At 41.1% G+C, this 17,500-nt stretch overlaps 1 protein-coding gene across 3 annotated transcripts in view; it reads right to left on the bottom strand.

The window, feature by feature from the left end:
- Window positions 1-7,060: 7,060 nt before the first annotated feature.
- The window catches only part of LOC138980343 (signal transducing adapter molecule 2-like), a gene marked incomplete at its 5' end in the record, with an annotated part of 22,940 nt that continues 12,500 nt past the window's right edge, over window positions 7,061-17,500 (bottom strand). For 2 of the 3 annotated variants that reach the window (XM_070353208.1, XM_070353210.1), the window contains 4 exon segments: window positions 7,061-8,510; window positions 11,959-12,080; window positions 13,461-13,626; window positions 14,700-14,754. In XM_070353208.1, coding sequence (XP_070209309.1) covers window positions 8,183-8,510; window positions 11,959-12,080; window positions 13,461-13,626; window positions 14,700-14,754 — 671 coding nt within the window. 3 annotated transcript variants of the gene reach the window in all.

Below are 17,500 nucleotides of genomic sequence, written 5' to 3'. Positions count from 1 at the left end.
AGATGCTCTCATCTCATGTACAAGCCTGGACAGATCTATCAATCAATCAATATGAGGCTTATATCGCGCGTATTCCGTGGGTACAGTTCTAAGCGCAGGGATTTATTGATTTTTTTTTGGATTTTTTTTTTATGCGATTTATTTATGCCGTGTGAAATGGAATTTTTTTTACACAATACATCACGCATTCACATCGGCCAGCAGATCGCAGCCATTTCGGCGCATATCCTACTTTTCACGGTCTATTATTCCAAGTCGCACGGGTATTTTAGTGGACATTTTTATCTATGCCTATACAATTTTGCCAGGAAAGACCCTTTTGTCAATCGTGGGATCTTTAACGTGCACCCCCCAATGATTGTTGGTATGTGTCTAAGTTGAAAGATGCTCTCATCTCATGCACAATCCTGGACAGATCTATGGTGGCGGACACGGTCGTTTACATGTAAAGAAGTTATATTTTACTACAGTCTTCTGTACTACAGTAACTGCCGCCCGAAAGTTGGCCCTAAAACCTACAGAGAGCGACTCCACCCATGCCCATTCTCCGGACGACCTACGTTTGTTGTGAAGAAAGGGTGGAAAAAGAAAATGCAAATGAATGCTGTCCGGACAATGTTTGTAACAATATACGACTGACAATCAAGTTTCCCGAGCTGCTTTCTTCTGTAATTCTTCTTCGCTTGTGGGCTGAAACTCCCCCTTTTTTTTTTACGTGTATGGCCGATTTTACCCCGGCACTTCAGGTAGCCATACGCCGCTTTTTCCGGGATTCTTGGGTAATTCGACCCTACCTTCAATTACGCTGATAAAGGTATGCAAAATCACGCTTTTAGGTGTTCATTCTACTGTCAAAGCGATTCCTTTTGAACCAGACGGAAAACAGACGGAAAACAAAGGAGGTCAGGAACGTTTTTCAGCCAAATAAATGGGTGTCTACCCTTTCTTCTCTCATGCTGGTGGCCCTGACATATCTGAATGTTCTCATCCTCACCGATGTTCCTTCAATTGTCAAAGAAAGCTTATGACTGAATGGCCAAGAAGGTTTAACACATTGTCTCCCAGGTACGGATATATCTGTACCCACTCATATGGCTCTATCTGACCAGGTACAGATATATCCGCTCAGACTGTTAGCTTCAGTCGCTTCCTGTGACGTCCATCTAACGCCTGCATTCCAGCGTGTTGATACACACTTTCTACATTTTTTTCTTCTTTCTTTATTTGGTGTTTAACGTCGTTTTCAACCACGAAGGTTACAAACATTGACTATATTCTATACAAGAAACACTTAACAAGGGTAAAAGGAGAAACAGAATCCGTTAGTCGCCTCTTACGACATGCTGGGGAGCATCGGGTAGGACGTTTAAGTGCAGCACACACACATACACGCACGCACGCCTGCACGCACGCCTGCACGCATGCACGCACGCAAGCACACACACACACACACACATATACACACACTCATACACACACACATATATATATATATATATATACACACACACGCTGACACACACAAATTCTTCCCCCTAACCCGCGGGGGGCACACTTTCTACACACTTACTACAATTCTGAGTGACCTACTGGTCGATCTCAGCTAAAACAAAATTGGTCAACATAGGTGGGGTAGAAAGGTTTAACACACACACAGGCCCATACAGGCCCACTCATTCGTCTCTCTTGGTTGACTTACATTCTACAGAAGAATAACAAAATCATAAAATTAACATCTCTTCTTCTCTTTCTCTAAAATCAAACACAAACAAAAACCGAACCAAACAAAATGTACAGGGTAGATCATTTTATTTCATTGAAAGTACCAGACAGTTAGGCATTACAAGTGCAACCGATTCTGCTCCTTTGCATAAAAATCATGAATATTGAAGAGTACAGCTACAGAGTCCCTACAAGCTCGTATGCAAATTACCTTCCGACAAAATATCAGTTGCTTTAATGAAATGATCCAATTAATAGTACATCCGCAGGCAGCACAAAACACTTATACATTGCTGTACAAAATCAATATGTACATCATTACACGACGCTGTACATCACAAAAAGTCAATGAATCTTGGTATAAGTTACACTTTACACAGAGAGATATTATGAGCGTCGTACAATCTAAACGACACTGGGAGAAAACGCACAGAATCCAGTTCAATGTGAAAAATACGAATTAATAAAAAAAATTCTTCTGCAAGATCAGAACCCTCATACTAAGGGAAAAAAAAAAAAAAGTCTGTTTACGGTATCCCGACCGACCCTATTTTTTCGCGCGACCCTAGACTTCTTTTTTGGCATTTGGGGTGAAAGAAAAATGAAAAAAAAAGTCTGTTTTTTTGGCAAAATAACTTAAAAATATGGTTTTTGGAAGAAAAAAGAAAAAATAATAATAATTCCCGACCTACCGAACCTATTTTTTTTGCCTATGTTACCGTAAACAGACTATTTCTTGGTACAACTGCATCGTTTTAAGACGCACCTTTAGCTCGCTAACCTTGAAAACAAATAGGTGTTGCCTCATACGTAATGGAGGGATATTAAATAAGATCATGAGGCGGCATCCGACGAACCCTGAGAGACAAATAAACCCTGGAGTGGCCGAGTGGTAACGCACTTGCGCTCGGAAGCGAGTTCGACCCTGGGTCAGGGCGTTAGCAATTTTCTCCCCCCTTTCCTAACCTAGGTGGTGGGTTCAAGTGCTAGTCTTTCGGATGAGACGAAAAACCGAGGTCCCTTCGTGTACACTACATTGGGGTGTGCACGTTAAAGATCCCACGATTGACAAAAGGGTCTTTCCTGGCAAAATTGTATAGGCATAGATAAAATGTCCACCAAAATACCCGTGTGACTTGGAATAATAGGCCGTGAAAAGTAGGATATGCGCCGAAATGGCTGCGATCTGCTGGTCGATGTGAATGCGTGATGTATTGTGTAAAAAAATTCCATCTCACACGGCATAAATAGATCCCTGCGCCTTGAGTCCGAGTCTGGAGATACACGCGCGATATAAGACTTCATAATAATAATGTAGACCATATATAGACGTAATAAAATATTTCAAGCTTCAGCTCTGGATCTCTTAATTTAAAAACATGGGAAATAATATACTTCAACAAGTCTGAAAGTGTCATGCGGTTCCCAAATAATATATTAATTTTGAGCATGGATAATAAAAAGTTTTATTCTGAAATTGTGTCTTGGAGCTCACAAAAGTCTGATCTCAGCCAAAAGTTTGAAGATTCTCATTAGTGATTTTTTTTCCCCAGTCAACTTAGCTAGGTTATGCAGGTCCAACATTTAGCAGATCTAAATGCATCCTCGAACAAAAAGTTCAGAGAGAGAGAGAGGGGGGGGGGGGGGGGGTGAAGAAGCTGTATATTTGTTTCTTTTCTCTCCCCATCAACCACTGTTCCTATATTCTGCCAAAGTAACGCAGAAATATGTATGTTAAACTATGATGGAAACATTTCTTTCTTTTTTTATTTGTTGTTTAACGTCGTTTTCAACCGTTCAAGGTTATATCGCGACGGGGAAAGGGGGAGATGGGATAGGGGAAAGGGGGGAGATGGGATAGATCCACTTGTCAATTGTTTCTTGTTCACAAAAGCACTAATCAAAAATTTGCTCCAGGGGCTTGCAACGTAGTACAATATATTACCTTACTGGGAGAATGCAAGTTTCCAGTACAAAGGACTTAACATTTCTTACATACTGCTTGACTAAAATCTTTACAAACATTGACTATATTCTATACAAGAACCACTTAACAAGGGTAAAAGGAGAAACAGAATCCGTTAGTCGCCTCTTACGACATGCTGGGGAGCATCGGGTAAATTCTTCCCCCTAACCCGCGGGGGGTACTGTTCTTATATTCTGACCCTCCTTGCCAAAGTAACGCAGAAATATGTATGTAAACTATGATGGAAACATGAAAATGGGACAAGGTATTGCAGTTAGGCAGCTTCGAAAATAGGAGCAGACACATGGTAACAAGATCAAACCCCATCAAGTAAGATAAAGGACAAAAAATAACATCCAAACAAACTTTAACACGCACACATTCTCTGAAAGACAATATAGTCCTTCAAATCTGCTGACTGTACAAATATATTGACAACCAAGAAAATTGAAAGCACAAATATATAAATCATGGGTCAAACATTCAAAACTGGTACACTTGTACTGCTATATGTAGTGATAGTACAGACCATCAAGTGAGATGGCAGATTCATATGCTAGACAAGTTGCCGAAGAGTAGAGGGATTACTACGAAAATTAGACGAATGTTTATGTACCGATTAATTGTGCTGTTATTACATGTATTTACAAAATTCTACTTTTGTCAGCGTTTCTGAATAATTATGTTCAGATTTTGAACTCATTCTGAAACACACACAGACACACACACAGAACACACAAGACACACTAACACACACACAGACACACTTTCTCTCTCGCACTCACGCTCTCTGGCTTACAAACACATGCACGTCTCTTTTGTCCAAGTCAAATTTATCACTCATATTTATGTGACAGAGCATATTACATGTTGTATGAACAAACAGGTCCACTCTATACAACCCCCCAGCTTGTACAGCAGAGCTAAAATAAAGAACATTGAAGGATTTACATGCTTAAGCCAAACAAAAATATACTTGGTTCATAGGGTCGGTAGGTCTGACTTTTTTTATTTTTTTATTTTTAGTCTCGGTATGGTTCGCAAAATGTGCCAGAGGTTGGTTTTTTGTTTTTGTTTTTTTGTCGAGAAATGAAAAAAAAAGTTTTAGGGTCGGCGGGAAAAAATAGGGTCGGTCAGGTTACCCTAAACGAACATGTATTTTTGTTTGGCCTTACTTATTACTCACTCTTGGTACCATGTGTGCACAAAAACAAAGGCCTATTCAATCATGTGACAACAATTTCAAAACAATCTGTACAGGCTCAGGTACATGTTGACATAACAGTGTCTTCAGCGACATCGCACACATATATATTCTCTCTCTGTCTCTCTCTCCGTCTCTCTCATACACATACAATTTATTTTCTCTTTCATACACACACACACACTCTCTGTCTGGTGCGCCCCGCATGCACACACACATGCGCAAACAATGGACCTGCACATTAAAAAATATTAACACCAATTCTTTTGTTTTGTGTTTTCAAGGAATGATGACTATGTATTTTGCTCCTATATCATCAACAATGGAAAAAAAAATCAGCAATAATAATCTGCACTGATGTCGTAGCATGAGAGAGAAAAGGCGTAGATCATCATGTACCTCAGAAATTACAAAGACAAAGGGGAGATACCACCATGTGATATCATATTTCTCAGGGGTGAGCAAATCTGAATATGTGACCCTCCACCACGAAATGAGTCGCATGTCACCTCACACGGTTCTGCGCTAGGAATAATATAAGTCCGGGGGGTGTCTAGTAACAGTGTGAGGGTCACCATAGTCACAGGCTTATAACTCGAAAAGTTTTTGCTGTTTTCTAAAACGGTTTTCACCACTGGATAGAGAATAAAAACAACTCTAAGAAAATGTAAAAATATGAAAATCATGAAAAGGTGACATGCGACTCATTCCGTGGTGAAGGGTCACATATAACAATAATGCAGTAATACCATCTTTGAGGAGTTTGCTGGTGAGTGAATAAGTGAGTGAGTGAATGAGTGAGTGAGAGAAAGAGTGTGTCCGGGATCGGGCTTTCTCCCGATTTAGACCTGTGTAAGCTACGCAATCACAATGAATGAATTTCAAAACTATTACTCTTCTTTCAGTGTTATGTCACTATCACAGAGCTATTTCAGGAGATAGCCTTTGTCTGTGTTAGTGGATGTGTTAGTGTGTGTGTGTGTGTATGTGTCAGTGTGTGTGTGTGTGTTTATGTGTTAGTGAGTGTGTTAGTGAGAGTGTGTGTTAGTGAGTGTGTGTTTAGTGTTTAGTGTGTGTGTGTGTGTGTGTGTGTGTGTGTACGTGTATGAATGTGCCTGTCTGGATGTGTTTGTGTCTGTCTGCATAAACACACATCTTCACAACTTTATTTGAACATCCATATACACATATTACTCTGATGAATATGCGACAGTAACAGTGAGGGTGAATAGCCAAAACTGACTTTAAAAAAGTGCAGCACGCTCACCCCTCACAACTCCAAACGGAGATGACTACCAATCCCTGTCATTTTATTCTCCTCCAGATAATAATAACAATAATAATAATGATGATAATAGCATGACACGAAACACTGATACATGACTGTTCTTTCCAAGCTCGAAGGCAATGTCATTTGGATTGCTGAAAAAAACCGTTTCAGGTTTGAGAAGACTGAAACCTCAAGCCTGGGGGGGAAAAAATACTGAAAATCAAATCAAAACATCTACTAGAATTGGACACATATATACCTACATCCAGTCTCAAATTCATAGTCAGATCAGTCAGAATCGCATCCCCTTCCTGAGTCAACTTCTTACTGCTCATTAAGTAGCACACAAGTATGCTAGTGTTGTGCAATGAATTGCAAAGAAAAATGAAAGAATGTATAAACATATTCAGTGCATATGGCTTAAATTCTATGAACCCCCTAAACCCCAACGAGAAAAGAATTGTAACACCTTGAGTCGCCTTGTGGTGAGATATGTGCTTTCTTTCCTTACTTTCTTTATTTGGTGTTTAACGTCGTTTTCAACCACGAAGGTTATATCGTGACGAGGAAAGGGGGGAGATGGGATAGAACCACTTGTCAATTGTTTCTTGTTCACAAAAGCACTAATCAAAAATTTGCTCCAGGGGCTTGCAAAGTAGTACAATGTATTACCTTACTGGGAGAATGCAAGTTTCCAGTACAAAGGACTTAACATTTCTTACATACTGCTTGACTAAAATCTTTACAAACATTGACTATATTCTATACAAGAAACACTTAACAAGGGTAAAAGGAGAAACAGAATCCGTTAGTCGCCTCTTACGACATGCTGGGGAGCATCGGGTAAATTCTTCCCCCTAACCCAGGGGGGGGGGGGGGGGGGGGGGGGGGGGGGGGGGGGTGGTGGTGTCTATTTATTAATTCACACACACAAGTACACAAGTGTAGTGCAATGTAGTGTAGAAAAAAAAAGAATGAATAGACAATTTTAGTGCACTTGCTCAGTGTTGTTCTCAGGCCGATCGGTCTTTAGTCACTGACTTGACAACAATTGTTATGATGCAACCGATTGTTCCTACTCCAGATGGTCGACCCCCTGATACCTTTGACATGTAGCAGGTCTTCTAACAAAACATTTTTGTAGCAGGGATCTTTTGGCATAGGACATTACACATTATTTCAGTCCAGGTCCAAATGACGTATGTTCTTCGGAGTCTTGGAACAACACAAAATATTGTGAATTTTCCAATATGGAAAGACTTGCAGCTAAATGATTATTATCAAGCTTTCACTGAAATATCAAGTCTTTTCCAAACTGTGCATCTACGACTGGTGGAAAAACTTTATTTTATTAACATTTACCATGTTTGCACAATTTCTGGTGAAAGAATAGAGAAAAACCAGTTCTTCTTCTTCTTCTGCGTTCGATGTTGATGGCCGTGCTAAATCCTCAGACCAGTGGCTGCCAGGAAGTCCGCAGTAGAAAAATCAGTGTAAGAAATAGTTTTAATCAAGCTATGCAACAAAGGTAATGAGGAGTTAAAAAAAAAAAAAGTATGAATGCGTAGACAAGTTACCCGGACTCTCCAAATTCCATTCTTCTCTACAGAGCTACGACGAATCGGCAAAGCTAAAAAGTAAGTGTGCACAAGAAATCAAGATAGCATTATTAACTAAAGAAAAAAATTACGGTTCTAAAATTATCAAGCTCAACCTAGAACAGCAACGACAGAATTTCTAGAAAAATCCTGACATCTGAAATTCACATCTTTCAAAATCAAATGAGGGAGTATATAAGCAAACAACCAGGAATAATTTGTTCCAATAAAACCATCACGCCTGTCTCCACGTTTCCTTGACATTCAAATCGATCTCACAAAAACAAGCCTACAATCCTCACGTCGCTTGTCACTGGTGCTCCAAACAAAGTCTTCATCACAGTCCTTTCACAAACACACACAGACATTCAAGAAAAAATAAAAGCTATCAAGTAATTGAAAATGTACATGGCGTTGGTCCCTCAAAGCAAGGGTTGTTGAGGCGGCGGCTGGTATGACATCCCAGGATGCACTGCCATCCCACTGACCGGGGGCGCGACCCCTCCGTAACCTTGACCCATAGACACGGGCGGCATGCTACCCCCGTTCTGGTACATCGGAGGCTGAGACATGCCTTGTTGGATTGCACTGTTGTTGACATCAGCCGTGTTGGGTAGACCCGGGGCGGCTGTGGAGGTCGTGGTGGTCTGACCTTGAACTTGACCTTGAGGCTGACCTTGGCCTACAGCAGCGTTGACTGTGGGCAGGCTGGCAAAAGAGGACATTGGTAACTGGTGGCCGTTCATATAACTGTTTTGCCATGCACGCGTGTCAAACACATACAGAGCAAGCGTGAGCACGTGTTCACAAAGGGTTCAAGGCCACACACATTATCAAGACAAAATTAAGGATAGTTGCACGCATTGTTTCAAGGCAGCAAACACGAAAAACAAATTTTAACCAGCAAAAAAATTGTCATTATATTCACAATCAAACAAATTTAAGAAGCCCACCACAACAAAATGGAACAATTGTTTGTCATTTAAACAAAATACAAATCAACAAAACAGCACACAAAATCAGGAATAAATCCACGATAAATACACAATAACAAAGTGAGAATCAAACAAATTCAACGATTGAGAGGAAGAAAATCATAATCAAACCAAATGCGCAAATTAGGCGGCAGAATTCCAAACCAATGACATCAATCCAAGGGCAGGCGTGCACAAAAGAGTCCAAAATGATAAGAGTTGATCGGCCACAGGACCAAATGATTGCCACAAGTTGACGACGATGAACAATTTGTGCAGATCAAGATGCCAGGGCAGGGGAAACGCAGAAAAGAGAGAAAAAAAGCAAACACACAAAATATTAGAACAATTTGAAATGCAATACTGCAAATTAAACAAAAACATTCTAACTTCCTGTCATTTAAAGGTACCGTCCTCTCTGCGAAGGCAATCATGATCACCTCCATTTGTTTGTTTGTTTGTTTAACGCCCAGCCAACCACGAAGGGCCATATCAGGGCGGTGCTGCTTTGACATTTAACGTGCGCCACACACAAGACAGAAGTAGCAGCACAGGCTTCATGTCTCACCCAGTCACATTATTCTGACACCGGACCAACCAGTCCTAGCACTAACCCCATAATGCCAGACGCCAGGCGGAGCAGCCACTAGATTGCCAATTTTAAAGTCTTAGGTATGACCCGGCCGGGGTTCGAACCCACGACCTCCCGATCACGGGGCGGACGCCTTACCACTAGGCCAACCGTGCCGATCACCTCCATAGATCTGTTTAGACTTGTACACGGGTTAAGGGCATCCTCCAACTTCGACACATGCCCACAATTAACAGCCTGGCTGCTTCACGCACGGTGTGGCAAATATTTGTTGAAATAAATGTTTAAATGACACCTATGTCAATCAGCGAAATTAAATCAGCAAAAATAGTCCATTTTGCACAGAATGCGGCTATGCTCTTAATTTTCGGTATTTATTTATTTATTTATTTATATGGGAGATTTATATAGCGCTTGACGTTTTCTAAGCGCTTTACATATTAATTTCTGCCGTGTGAGATGGAATTTTGTACACAATATATCACGTATTCACATCGGCCAGTAAATCTCAAGCCATTACGGCGAATATTTACGTTTCACGGCCTATTATTCCAAGTCACACGGGTATTTGGTGGACATTTTTTTATCTATGCCTATACATTTTTGCCAGGAAAGACCCTTTTGTCATGGGATCTTTAACGTGCACACCCCAATGTAGTGTATGTGTCCAAGTAAAAGAATGCCCTTCCTCCATGTGAAAGCGAGGGCAGATCTGTGGCAATCAACATGAGCCGGATGGACAGTACCTCAATATGCTCTCAACACTAGCAATAAAGCAAAAACAAAGGGTGGGGAGACAACTCATGCACATGTAGATGATTTGCTTAACATAGACATTGACTCGGAAGCTGACTTTCAAAGGCACCATTTTTTCTCCTGAAATATTCCAAACTCATAATCATATGGATGCATCTAAAGCGCCATCTCTCGCTTCAGATCAATGTTCACTATGTCCCCCCTCTATTCATTTCCCCCTCTTCTCTTTCCCAAAACAATCTGATATTCAATAGTGCCAATATCCTGCATTCATGAGAGTGTTGTGTGACCAACTCCGGCAGGCATCTTTTCCCAAGACAGCAAATTGTTTAATTATAGCCGTACAATTCAAAACAAAGCAGAAAATAAAACAGCAAAACCACAAGGGTAGGAACCCCTGTAAACACCAAACAAACCCTAATACTCCCCTTCTTGTTTTGTTTTGTTGACCAAAATTACATCCATAATCTATTCAAGGCAGCATCCTTCCCATATACATGACAACGTCAGATCTACAGATCTGTCAAGACTTTAATGTCCAATAAGAGCATCCTTCCCATATACATGCCAACGTCAGATCTACTGATCTGTCAAGACTTTAATGTCCAATAAGAGCATTCTTCCCATATACATGACAACGTCAGATCTACTGATCTGTCAAGACTTTAATGTCCAATAAGAGCATCCTTCCCATATACATGACAACGTCAGATCTACAGATCTGTCAAGACGTTAATGTCCAATAAGAGCATCCTTCCCATATACATGACAACGTCAGATCTACTGATCTGTCAAGACTTTAATGTCCAATAAGAGCATCCTTCCCATATACATGACAACGTCAGATCTACAGATCTGTCAAGACTTTAATGTCCAATAAGAGAATCCTTCCCATATACATGACAACGTCAGATCTACAGATCTGTCAAGACTTTAATGTCCAATAAGAGCATCCTTCCCATATACATGACAACGTCAGATCTACTGATCTGTCAAGACTTTAATGTCCAATAAGAGCATCCTTCCCATATACATGACAACGTCAGATCTACTGATCTGTCAAGACTTTAATGTCCAATAAGAGCATCCTTCCCATATACATGACAACGTCAGATCTACTGATCTGTCAAGACTTTAATGTCCAATAAGAGCATCCTTCCCGTATATACGTGACGTCAGATCTACTGATCTGTCAAGACTTTAATGTCCAATAAGAGCATCCTTCCCATATACATGACAACGTCAGGTCTACTGATCTGTCAAGACTTTAATGTCCAATAAGAGCATCCTTCCCATATACATGACAACGTCAGGTCTACTGATCTGTCAAGACTTTAATGTCCAATAAGAGTATCCTTCCCATATACATGACGTCAGATCTACAGATCTGTCAAGACTTTAATGTCCAATAAGAGCATCCTTCCATATACCAAACATCAACAACCCGGCTATTTCCTGTACTGAGAAGTAAACTTTTGTTGAGTTTAATTCAAAAATCACACCAGTGTCAACATACCATTTTATTTTTTTTTAAATCACCCAGACTGATTTTATTTTTGTACAATGGAAACCCCTTTTAAAGACCTCCACAAATCTAAGAAAATCAAGTCTCAAAAGAAGGAGAGACTCTAAAATGAGGGTAAATTTGCAGAGGTTATGATCAGGAAATATGAAAGGGAGGTAATCTTAAAATGGGGGGTCTTGAAATGTTGGGGGGGTGGGGTGTTCCACTGTTTCAAATTTTCACAAACTGTACAGGGTGTCCTTATTCCACTCGAAAGCCTGTGGCATGATCGTGCATGCGGGAAGGACACTACTTTCAATCATCCATGCATACATTATACCCACATAAAAAGAGAGTGAAAAAAGCGCTCACCTTGTGTAGTTCTGACTAGAGGCGGGGGGAGGGGCAGGAGAGAAGCTCTGGGGTTGTGAGGCAGGGGGACCCATCTGTCCTGGAGGGCCCATGTAGGGCTGCTGGCCGTTGTACATCGCTTGCTGCGTACAGATGGTCAAAGTCGTGTTCAAACATTTAACAAAGTAATATTTCGATGTCGTTGTGAACATTTTGGAGTAACTCAATTCTGTGCGATTTTGTGTTTTAGAATAAGGAAATCATTCTCCATGAGAAATATTCTCTTAAATACGATTGCCAATGCATGATTTAACGTTCTTTTATTTTTCTATTCATACCACGAACGAATATAAACACTATACTTCACAACAAAAGTAATCAGTTTCGTGCTTCTACTAAAAAGCTGTGTAAAACAGGTTAAGCCAAAATTTCACGACATTGATTAACGCAAGTGGTGAGTAACATGCTTGCGAGTACCTCTCTTTGGAGCCAATTGATGGGACTCGCGCTATAGAAAAGTTATTTATTATTATTATTATTATTATTATTTCTTGACCACCTCTGCGAACACCAAAGAGGTGTCAATGATAGAACTACAAGCATACAACATTCTATGTTCTGTTACAAGGTACACACTTGAGTGTCCCTGTGTTTTAACAAAGCGTACCAAGATGTGACAAGTGTTGAGACCTGTAGCCAATCAGAAACAATCTTTGCTGGCATTCTAAATCGAGTGAAAAGGCAAGATTAACAAAGATAAGAGGACTGAATTCTGGTCCGTTCATAACATATTTTGCATCTCTCTCTCTGTCTCACCTGTCCCATGTGAGGACTGCCCATCATAGGGAGAAGAAGGGTGCGGGACCAGTGTCAGAATGCACAGACACACACGCACATACACTCTCTCTCTGTCTCACCTGTCCCATGTGAGGACTGCCCATCATAGGGAGAAGAAGGGTGCGGGACCAGTGTCAGGATGCACACACACGCACATACACTCTCTCTATCTCTGTCTCACCTGTCCCATGTGAGGACTGCCCATCATAGGGAGAAGAAGGGTGCGGGACCAGTGTCAGGATGCACACACACGCACATACACTCTCTCTCTCTCTGTCTCACCTGACCCATGGGGGGACTGCCCATCATAGGGAGAAGAAGTGGGCGGGACCAGTGTCAGGATGCACACACACGCACATACACTCTCTCTCTCTCTGTGTCTCACCTGTCCCATGTGAGGACTGCCCATCATAGGGAGAAGAAGTGGGCGGGACCAGTGTCAGGATGCACACACACGCACATACACTCTCTCTCTCTGTCTCACCTGTCCCATGTGAGGACTGCCCATCATAGGAAGAAGAAGGGTGCGGGACCAGTGTCAGGATGCACACACACGCACATACACTCTCTCTCTCTCTGTCTCACCTGTCCCATGTGAGGACTGCCCATCATAGGGAGAAGAAGTGGGCGGGACCAGTGTCAGGATGCACACACACGCACATACACTCTCTCTCTCTCTGTCTCACCTGTCCCATGTGAGGACTGCCCATCATGGGGGGTAGGGAGGAGAAGGGGGCGGGACCAGTGGTCGGAGCCTTGAAGCTGTAGGCGGGGTTTTCTCTCATGAGGGTGTGGTACATCTGTAGTGCGTCCATCACTCGCTGGTTCAGCTCCACCAGCTGTGTGTGTTTCCTGCACAAACAGCAAGATCAGCAGTGTCAGACTGGACTTTTTCATCATTACAGTGAGTGGAAACCCGAAAATTTCAAAAATCAATTTTCATTTGATTCATATAATTTCCGAACTAACATAGTTACGACCTCTAAAAATCTGAGAAAATCAGGTCTTAGAAAAGGAGGGAATCCTAAATGGAAGTAAATTTACACAGGTTATGAACAGAAAATCTGAAAAAATCAGGTCTTAAAAGGGAGGGAGTCTTAAATTGGGGGGTCTTAAAATTCATTCCACTGTAATGATTATACTCAGCATGCCTGTATTTAACAGAAAGTAGCTTAACAATGTGGCAAGCCTTGAGACCTGTAGACAAGTGGATTTCTAACACTCTTTTGGTGGACATCATCAAACAACAGACTAGGGTTTAGTCCCCTGACTTCGCCACATCGCAAGGCTAGTCCAAGAACCGCCAGAAATAGGGAAAGCTGTCTAGAGGCGAGTCTGCTGCAAACGATCTAGTTGAAGACAGGATTTGTGATTATCATCCTTATTGTTTAAATATCTGCTGTGCTTCCTCACCTCTTGACTGCTTCCAGGTTGGAAGGATGGGGAAGGATGGGAAAGGATGGGGAAGGATGGGGAAGGATGGGGAAGGATTGGGAAGGATGGGGAAGGATGGGGAAGGCTGAAGAAGGTTAAAAAGGGGCAGGGTATTTTTAAAAGTGTGCTTTTCTTTTTTTACTTTACTGGTTCAAAGAGGCAGCAGAAGAAACACAGCAACATAAAGAGAGACGTAAACATTGATTCTGAAGGAGCGGAGGCTTTGACTTCATTGAGCACTAGGCTCAGTTCACAGACAGCATTGCACGTTTGTAACTGAAAACTTGAATCCTGAAGTCAAGATGAGACGAAAAGTATCTTTAACACAAAGAGTTCCAGACAGACGAACATTTGCTTTAACCTACCTGTCTATTTTTACGAGCTTAACAAACATTAGTTTAACCTACCTGTCTATTTTTACGAGCTTAACAAAAATTACTTTAACGTACCTGTCTATTTTTTCGAGCTTAACAAACATAAGTTTAACCTACCTGTCTATTTTTTCCAGCTCTGTGTCAATCAAGGGACCCATGGCTTTGCATTCCTCTGTAACACAAGGCAGCAATTCATCAGCCCCTATTTTCACAACTCCAAGAAATCAACACAACAACAGCTAATACACTTATTTCCTGAAACAGAGCAAACAGGAATAAAGCTTCAACACGGATGGAGCAAACTTTGAAAAAAAATCTACAAATATAAGAACTACTGAAACACGAAGACTGGAAACCTTCTGTAATGAAAGCATCCTAAAACGAGGACATATGAAAAAAATGGCCAAGTTATATGCATGAAATCATAAAAAATAACAACAAGAAGGGCAAAGCCCATACGACTCACATGCTTTACACATTTTTCCTACCAAAATACATGTGACCTTGACCCAAGGTCAAGGTCATCCAAGGTCATGCAACACAAAGCTGTTAATTCAAGACATAGGAAGTACAATGGTGCTTATTGGCTCTTTCTACCATGAGATATGGTCACTTTTAGTGGTTCACTACCTTATTTTGGTCACATTTCATAAGGGTCAAAGTGACCTTGACCTTGATCATATGTGACCAAATGTGTCTCATGATGAAAGCATAACATGTGCCCCACATAATTTTTAAGTTTGAAACAGTTATCTTCCATAGTTCAGGGTCAAGGTCACTTCAAAATATGTACACAATCCAACTTTGAAGAGCTCCTGTGACCTTGACCTTGAAGCAAGGTAAACCAAACTGGTATCAAAAAATGGGGCTTACTTTGCCCTATATATCATATATAGGTGAGGTATTGAATCTCAAAAACTTCAGAGAAAATGTGAAAAATAGCTGTTTTTAGGCAACATTTATGGCCCCTGCGACCTTGACCTTGAAGCAAGGTCAAGATGCTATGTATGTTTTTTGGGGCCTTGTCATCATACACCATCTTGCCAAATTTGGTACTGATAGACTGAATAGTGTCCAAGAAATATCCAACGTTAAAGTTTTTCGGACGGACGGACGTCCGGACGGACGACTCGGGTGAGTACATAGACTCACTTTTGCTACGCATGTGAGTCAAAAATCAACAAATATAAGAACTACTGAAACACGAAGACTGAAAACCTTCTGTAATGAAAGCATCCTAAAACGAGGACATATGAAAACAAGAGGCGAAGCCTTCAAGGCTCACGTAAGAAATCGACAAACAGTAACACAAACTCAATCACTCCGTCACACATACACACACACACAGTAAGCATCTATAGGTGAAACTGTGCAAGAAAGCGAGACCCTGGATCTGCCAAGTAGTCTCGGCCCGCTCACAATAACAATGACCGAGACTTTCAGTAATTCCTTTGCGTGACGTCTAACCCTCTTACGTCATAATGTGACGTCTTCAAATAGTTTCTATCACACACGTCAAACACTTTTGACCGAGACCTAATCTTCTTATGCGAGCTTTATCCATAGACTCGGAAATGTTAAAGTTTCTATCACACACACACACACACACGCACGCACGCACGCACGCACGCACGCACGCACGCACAGACAGACAAAGTTTATCATCACATAGGCTACACTTACGTGAGCCAAAAAAATGGCCAAGTTATATGCATGAAATCATAAAAAATAACAAAAAATAACAGCCCCCCCCCTCATAAAAAACAATTTAAAGCATTCACACACCCTTACAAAAATGTTTTCAAAAATGTATGCAAAATTGTGCAATCTGGTGATCCAAAATAATGATCTTTAGCGTTTTCAAAACATAGAAAATTATTTACTTGGCATAAACATTTTGTGTGTGACTACCGTATTTGACGGATTACAAGACGCACTGTTTTATAAGCCGCACCCCCGACTTTAAAAAATAAAATTGGGACGAGCCACGTATAGGCCGCGTCACTATATTAGCCGCCGTCGAAAAAAATATAATCAGATCGTGTCAATCAATCAAATCAACCAGGCAAACGAAAGTACGGTATTTGGCGAAATCGGCTCCGAGAATAAACAGGTGAAACAAAGAAGAAAAGTGAAAAAGTTTGAAGAAAAATATCACACACACACACAATTTGGAACCAACACACACATGTAGTCCCACCCGGAATAAGCTTTTTTGGGATGATTTACGACTTTTGCGCACATTTCGAGCAGACGAAAACACAACATAGCGGCTCTTGCTCCTCCAACTATCGCGAGACACAAAAAAAAGAAATCTCGCACACGCGAGATCCTGATACATCCGGTGTTTCTTTGTACGCTATCTTGTCACGACGACTTGTTGACAAACGAAGATTCGCAAAAGAAAGAGAAAAGCGCCGAGTCTTGAGTAGAGAGCTAATTAAGTACCGGTAATCGCTAATCGAGCGAAATGAAAATCCGCGGCGACTTCCATTAGGTGAATGCTATTGAAGTTTAGGTAACGTTTTAGCCGCATCTTTCTATAAGCCGCAATGCGATTTTTTTTCAAAACAAGAAGGGCAAAGCCCATACGACTCACATGCTTGACCTTCTGCTTTACACATTTTTCCTACCAAAATACATGTGACCTTGACCCAAGGTCAAGGTCATCCAAGGTCATGCAACACAAAGCTGTTAATTCAAGACATAGGAAGTACAATGGTGCTTATTGGCTCTTTCTACCATGAGATATGGTCACTTTTAGTGGTTCACTACCTTATTTTGGTCACATTTCATAAGGGTCAAAGTGACCTTGACCTTGATCATATGGGACCAAATGTGTCTCATGATGAAAGCATAACATGTGCCCCACATAATTTTTAAGTTTGAAACAGTTATCTTCCATAGTTCAGGGTCAA

The sequence above is a fragment of the Littorina saxatilis genome, linkage group LG11 (genome assembly GCF_037325665.1).
Source record: "Littorina saxatilis isolate snail1 linkage group LG11, US_GU_Lsax_2.0, whole genome shotgun sequence".
Classification (NCBI taxonomy): domain Eukaryota; kingdom Metazoa; phylum Mollusca; class Gastropoda; order Littorinimorpha; family Littorinidae; genus Littorina; species Littorina saxatilis.
This window is presented reverse-complemented; position numbering and strand designations above follow the sequence as displayed.